The 7,715-nt window shown below is 38.5% G+C and overlaps 1 protein-coding gene across 1 annotated transcript in view; it reads right to left on the bottom strand.

The window, feature by feature from the left end:
• cfdp1 (craniofacial development protein 1) overlaps positions 1-7,461 on the bottom strand; it is a 28,209-nt gene extending 20,748 nt beyond the window's left edge. Inside the window, exons 1-4 of the mRNA XM_007543450.2 lie at positions 7,376-7,461; positions 7,122-7,192; positions 5,560-5,680; positions 2,660-2,831 (exon numbers count right to left, since the gene is read on the bottom strand). Coding sequence (XP_007543512.1) covers positions 2,660-2,831; positions 5,560-5,680; positions 7,122-7,192; positions 7,376-7,401 — 390 coding nt within the window. The 5' untranslated portion in view covers positions 7,402-7,461. The remainder of the gene's footprint in view (positions 1-2,659; positions 2,832-5,559; positions 5,681-7,121; positions 7,193-7,375) is intronic.
• Between the last annotated feature and the right edge of the window lie 254 nt (positions 7,462-7,715).

The following is a 7,715-nucleotide window of genomic DNA, read 5'->3' as shown; positions in this document are numbered from 1 at the left end:
TTCATTTTAGCTTTTAAACTGGTTCTATTGATCCTGTGTCCAGACAGAGGGATAATCAGCAGCCCAGCATCATGACCTGTTTGTTCTGAAGATCCTGCAACTTCTTCCTAACATGGCGCCTCCTCACCCTGACTCTCATACTGATAGGAGGAACCACAGAGCTCTGTTAAATTAAAAGTACATCTTCTGAAGTTGGTATATTTTTCCTCCAACAGGTTCCAGAGGAATCACCTCAAACCAGATGTTGAACTGGATTTTATTTCACTGTCACTTGTGAATGTTAGCTTCTCATTTTCAACAGTGGAGCTATAAAGGTTGAAAAAGGTTATTTTGGAGAAAATCTCATCAACATCAATATTTCCACTAAATAAGAGGCAAAAAAATGGTTTGATAAAGGAAAAGCCTCTCAGACTCTGAGCTCAAAGGAAGATGCCAGAGAGCAATAAAACTTTCTTTTTAAATTAGACAATTAATTTAATTTCACATAATTATCGCGGTAGAAGCCATTTGTTTGTTAAATACGTAATGAAACATATTTACCGTGTTTGATGTTTGTTGTAAATGACGTATACTCACAAAGAGCTAAGTAAGATTGTCGTTTATTGAATGTTCAGAAACTACAGCGGCTGTAAAGCGCCACAGCAAAGGTAAAATAACCCCAACAAGTGATCAACTCAAAACCACTCGCACCTTTTTACTTTCTCTCTGTCGTTTAAGCACACCCGTTGCCGTGGCAACCGTCTGCGCTGCACAAAAAGAGCACAGATTACGTTAAAAACATAACATTGAGTCCGTTACAATATTAGGTTTTCAGGCTTGATATTTATTTTGCAATCATTAATAAGTGCTCCCTGAACACAGTGGTGGTTGACTAGTTAATTTTAAACTCCTTCTCTGCTAGTTATTTAGGTAATGGAACCAAAACGCACAAAATTGTGCAACACCTTGTTGAAACAATAATTACAGAGATTATTATTTTTGTTGGGTCATTAATTGGAACGCGTGATTGTTTTCTGTGGTTCTTTAATAAAGTTATGAACGTTTTGATAAGGAGTTAGAGGAGGACGTGCTGGTCTCAGCGTCCTGGCGGCGTTCAGTTTGTCTCCTAATGTCGAGATCGACTCGAAACTATCCACGATCGACATATTGCACCGCTGCTCTAGCAAAGCACGAACAGTTAAGAAACAATATGAGATGGGGAAAAAAAGCTATTCATTAACTGATTAAGTCGTGTTTTAGATTGTTCTTGAAAAACAAATCAGTCACGGCTGATTAGTGGATGCACTCATGGCTGGACAGTGAACCCGTTGTTTTGTTTTTACAGCAGACAGCCGCTCCCCTCTCTTGCAGGCAGGGGCGTGGTAAAGGGGGGAAAAGTGATGACAATTCTAGGGGCCCTGACCAACAGGTAGCCCTCCATAATTTAATTATTTATTTTTTGTTCATAGAAATTAAAAAAAAAAAATCGGGGCCCTGTCACAATTACAAAATTAATCATATTGCATTTTCAAAGATTGTTTTTAGCAGTAAAAATTTAATGTTCCCACTCCCATATCATAAAACACACATCCATATTTGCCCTGAACCTCCCTGCGTTACATGGTTCGTTCCTGCTTGGAGCGCTTCAGAGTGACGCTGTTCAACAGCAGTCAGTGGAAGATATGAACGATTGTGGCAGTTACTATGCTGCTAAGAAAAGTTATAAAATCAGGTTTTCAAAAAAAAGAGAGGGAGATAAAGAAAAAGGCAAGAGTGTTAATTTATAACCCAGTTTTTCTCCAAGAGAGGCGAGTAGACTGTGTGAGATTATCAACCATTTAGCATAATTAGCTTAGCTACAGACTGCTGTTTGCCTCCATTTCACTAGCATTTAATGAATTAAGGAAATAAATTACCAACATATTCATATATTTAACTTGTCCCTGGTACCTTTTACCACTTAACAATAGGTGAGTCAGTCAACAGCAGTTATAACCCACGTCCCTCCTGACCCGTCCTCTCCTGAATGAAATTAAAGCTGCAGAATATAACTTTTATATAAATATTTTTTTCCACATATTTGTTAAAACTGTCATTATGTTGTGACAGTATGATATGAGAAGTAATCTGTGAAAAATCTATTTTCTCTGCCTTCTCCCAGTGCTCGAAGCAACCAGTCAGTGGCAGGAGAGTTTTAGTACTGTCAATCACAATCTCATGTGGTGCTGCTCATCCTTCCTCCCCCTCGATTTGTGCCGTGCTGCAGCTAGCATAGCACAAAACTGTGAATGCTCAGTTTAGTTAGCATAGCTACCAATGACGGCAGATAAACAGTTTCTTGCAATGATAAGTTGCTTCTCCACCATTACCACATTTAGCAGTGAGTGAATGAGGCTAATTGACAGTGCTAAGAGCGTCCTACTAGTTCTGATTGGTTGTTTTGGTCAGAACGGTGCATTGATTGATTGTTTTCACAGATTATCTGTCTCATAAACTGCTACGACATAGTGACAGTTTTAACAAATATGGAGAAAACATATTTTTTATTAAAGTTATGTACTGCAGCTTGACCGTACCCGCCTACTTTCACCCCTGATGATAACCATCTGTAGTTCAGATGGTTGTCATGGTAACATCAACGTTTTTAAATACTCAGACATCTCCCCTAGAACAAATTTACCTTTTCAGTGGAATCTGACTGGCAGCTGGGTGCAGAATCTTTGGGTCTTGACCCGACATCGGACAGGAAACTGGCCCAAAGATCATCCGACTTCTTCTTCCGTTTCTCCTCATCATCACTGTCTTCCTTCGGCAGCTGAGCCTCTACCTGCTTTAGCTCTTCTTTCCTCTTCCTGTTTCAAACGATTCATAAAATCCATCATTATCATCATGTTTATTTTACTGTGAAACAAACTCTCATTTTTAGTTAAATATAAAGAAAACACTCACTTAAAAAATAGATACTTTTTTTATTGTACTGTGGAAGATGTTGCATTATAAATTAGTTTATTTATATGGCAGCAGCTCACCCCACAAATAAATCTAGATGAGAATGATAAAGTAAACACACTGAAATCATATGAAACCCAATTAATTGTAAAATATATTTAAGTTTTGTCTGAATGTGTTTTGGTAAAAGGAGTTTTTTATCAGAAACTAGCAATAAAAAAAACAAATACAAAAGAATTCTGATATTTGTTTTTAAATGCAAATAATTGAATTATACGTTTTTTATAATTAAAAAACTTTAATTATAAAAAATTTATTCTCATATTTTCAAAACGGAGAAGATATTTCTCAGATATAACCAGGCACCTGGTATCATGGCACGGCACACACATGGAAATGATAAAAACCTCTCACACACACACACACACACAGACGCACGCACACATACATGCACGCAAGCAAGCACAGAGGCAGACAGAAGGTTGCTCCAAGTTTGTCTTGACGCTGCAGTTGGTGTCAAAAGTGGAAAAACAAGTCATTTCTTGCTTTCCATTGCAGGTAATTTCAGCTTTTAGATTTTAAATTTAAAAAATGAAAATGTAATTTCTTTAGCTTGTTTTACCACAAAAAATTGTGTTGTTTAAAATGAGACATTTGTGTTTTAATATTAAGGTCAAATAATCTCTGGTCTGGATTTTTATTCCTGGTTTCTGATGACCAAACCATCTTTGAAACAAAACATTCAGAGCCTGGAGGCAGAACATCAATGCTGAGAGCCGATTCAGATGTGACTCTGTGCTCTGTCGTTAGGAGCCCTGACTCTGTTTCAATCCCATCAGTTCCAAACACTCGTACTTCATTACCACAGATCCATTAACTAGTGCAAACACACAACTATTGTCTATCATCACGTCATAATACCAAACGACACACACTCACAATCATGAGGCAGTCATCAGGGGTGAAAGTAGTTTTAAATTCTTGGGGGTACTATCTCTTGAATTGTTACAAAATAGAGCTGTATTTCCTTCAGCCCACTGGCTGCAATGTTGACACCTTGAGATGCCATGAGACCTAAATTCTGAACATCATGGCATGGAGTGCATCCCAGTTTTCCATGTCTGGCATATAACCATTCATTTTAGCTTTTAAACTGGTTCTATTGATCCTGTGTCCAGACAGAGGGATAATCAGTAGCCCAGCATCATGACCTGTTTGTTCTGAAGATCCTGCAGCTTCCACTTCATCTTCCTAACATGGCGCCTCCTCACTCTGACTCTCATACTGATAGGAGGAACCACAGAGCTCTGTTAGGTTAAAGCTCATCTTCTGAAGTTGGTATATTTTTCCTCCAACAGGTTCCAGAGGAATCACCTCAAACCAGATGTTGGACTGGATTTTATTTCACTGTCATTTGTGAATGTTAGAGCCTCAGTTTCAACAATAGAGCTATAAAGGTTGAAAAAGATTTGGAGAAAGTCTCATCAACATCAATATTTCCACTAAATAAGAGGCAAAAAAAATGTTTGATAAAGGAAAAGCCTCAGACTCTGAGCCCGACAGCACCAAACTATTTTTTTATATTAGACAATTAATTTAATTTCACATAATTATCGCGGTAGAAGCCATTTGTTAAATACTTAATGAAACATATTTACAGTGTTTGATGTTTGTTGTAATGACGCATACTCACAAATAACGAGGTAATTAGTCCAAGTGTGTTGTTTATTGAACGTTCAGAAACTACAGCGGCTGTGATGCCACAGCAAAGGAAAACAAAGATAAAACAACCTGAACAGGTGATCAACTCTAAACCACTCGCACATTTTTACTCTCCGTCTCTCTCTGTCATTTAAGCACACCCGTTGCCATGGCAACCTCCTGTTGCGCTCTCCAAGACAACCAGAGATTATGTTAAAAACATTCAGTCCGTTCTCATATCAGGTTTTCAGGCTTGATATTTATTTTGCGATCATTAATAAGCCTCCCTGAACACAGCGGTGGCTGATTATTTTGGTAATGGAACCGAAACGCACAGAATTGCGAAACACCTTGTTGAAACAATAATCACTGAGATTATTGTTGTTGTTGGGTCATTAATTTGAACACGTTTTGTTGATTTTGTTGTTGTTGTTCTTTAATAAAGTTACGAACGTTTTAAGCCAGCCAGAGGAGGACGTGCTGGTCTCAGCTTCCTGGTGGCGTTCAGTTTGTCTCCTAATGCTGAGATCGACTCAAAACCTTCCACGATCGACATATTGCACCGCTGCTCTAGTTAAGCACGAACAGTTCAGGAACAATATGAAATTGGAAAAAAGTTATTTATTAACTGATTAAGTCGTGTTTTAGATTGTTTTTGAAAAACTAATCAGTCACGGCTGATTAGTGGGTGCAACATGGCTGCACAGTGAACCCATTGATTTTTTACAGCAGACAGCCTCTCCCCTCTCTTGCAGGTACTGCGTACCCCCGCTAAATATTTTAGGGGTATGCAGTACCCTGCCGTACCCCCTTACTTTCACCCCTGGCAGTCATACAGTGACAGCGGCGTCACCTGTGCAGCTCAGTCTCTGACTGCGACAGGAAGTTGTTCTTTTGATTGGACCCCTGATTTTTGTGTCTCACACTCACTTCCTGCTGATGTCTTTTCTTTTCTTTTTTTTCTTGAGGTCAGGATGAGGCACAGTGTCATCCTCATGGAGAGGGTCTTCCTTCTCACACTCATTAATGTCATCCTCACTGAGGTTATCGTCTGAAAGAAAGACCAGTGTCATACACAATTTTAAAAATAGACAGAAAGTTACTGTTTGTGTTTTGAAAGCAAATATTTACATACAGTGTATAAAAAGACACACTCTTTTCCTCTTTGTCTGACATCAGATCAGACTGAACCTTTCCTGTTTTGGCCCATCAATATGATCAAAACGATTTCCGCAATAAAACATTATCTGAATAAAGAAATAATCATTTTTAGAGGGTTTTAATAAAACTTTCTTGAAATTCAATAGTTTACATTCACCAAGATGAGTTTCCATGAACTTCTAGCAGCTGTGTGCTGAAGCAGGAGCTGAAAGATGATTTAGACACAACCTGGAGCTCACTGGTCAACTGACAGACACTGAGGCAGATTGACATTTCAACACCCACTGTGTTTAGAGCCAAAGTGAATTAGTAATTAATGCCAGTGTGTGTGTGTGTGTGTGTGTGTGTGTGTGTGTGTGTGTGTGTGTGTGTGTGTGTGTGTGCATTCTACATCTTCTTAAACCCTCACTTGGTAGATGGTCAGGTTCTGGTCCTGCTGGAGGTTTCTTCCTGTTAAAGGGGAGTTTTTTCCCCTTCACTGTCACCACATGTATGGTCAGTATGAGGGATTACTGTAAAGCCAACAACACAATGCAATCTGGTGGGTTTCCTTAGACAGAAAACTTTGTAACCAGTCTGAATAATAAACAGAATTTGACAATGTGATAATTAGGATCAATTGGAATCTGCCTGTGTGACTGTCATGAGTTGTGTGTTGTGAACTGGATCCAAGGCATGATTAACCACTCTGGTCAATGATGGGGTTTGCCCCCACATCAAAACCCGCTGTTCAGAAAAAGGCTAGACATTCACAAAATGATAACTTGGCAAGGATTAAGAGTTTGAAAAAAAAAAAAAAGTAAACTTCAGTCAATCCACAAACCTAAGCCGACATATTGTTTTTAGTGAGGGTTTCTCTAAACTATATGGTATGGCTTCTATGTCTGGTGAGAACGGAAGGTTGTCTGGGATTTGAAAATATAAAATTTTGAACTTGTGATGAATATTTTTCACTGCGTTTTCACGGAACCAAAGGCTGAACTAATTTAATCCAAACGTTGCTTCGGCGTGTTGTTATTATTATACAAATGTTAACATAATGTAACTAACATGTTGGTGATGTCTATAATGGTTAATACCGTCAGAATTGTAATTTGTTTCTTAAACTATATTAACATAATATTTCCCACATAAGAAAAATCTACAGTAAATTGTTCAAGATTAAAAAATAATAAAATATCATTATTAATCACTATTATCATTACTATTAATATATTACTTCCACACTGAAGACATCTGGCTGGATGTCTTCAGTCTTTCTGTTTAACTGTCTGAACCATCGTCCTCTTATTCAACAGCATAGCATTATTTAACGCAAGGCACAGACTCACCTGATGGGACATAGTCGGCATCTTCATTTGACAAATATCCGTCTGAGTCGTAGTCAGAGTAACTCATGGCGCTGAGGGGGAGGAAAACTTAAGTGAGGTGAGAATAATAAGAGGCTGGACTGCTTCCTAACAGCCTGTTTTGATGTAAAACAGTTTAAGAGATACAACGTGCGCTGGGTTCAGACACTTCCTTAACACCTAAACAGAGACGGGATCATTAAACACTGGCACAAACAGAAAGGGTACGTTCTTACTCGTCAACAACCATTCGCTCTCGCATGCCGAGGCTTCCGGTCCGATATCGCCCAGTTCCGGTAGGAAACGACGTTCTCTTTAGGAAGGTTCCGGAGCAATAGACCTGGAGGTTGTTTAGTTTACGGTTCAGAGCTAAAAGTCATCTGGATAAATTAGACAGTATTCAGCATCAAGCATTAAGATTGTGTACTGGAGCATTCAAAACAACACCTACAGCAGCATTAGAAATAGAAACGGGAGAAATGCCATTAGATCTAGGAGAACTAAACTAGGAATTAATTATTGGTTAAATTTGATGGGTAATAAATGTGATCATCCAAATCAGGAAATTTTAAAATC

Source organism: Poecilia formosa, unplaced genomic scaffold, assembly GCF_000485575.1.
Source record: "Poecilia formosa unplaced genomic scaffold, Poecilia_formosa-5.1.2 Scaffold827, whole genome shotgun sequence".
In the NCBI taxonomy this organism is placed as follows: Eukaryota; Metazoa; Chordata; class Actinopteri; order Cyprinodontiformes; family Poeciliidae; genus Poecilia; species Poecilia formosa.
This window is presented reverse-complemented; position numbering and strand designations above follow the sequence as displayed.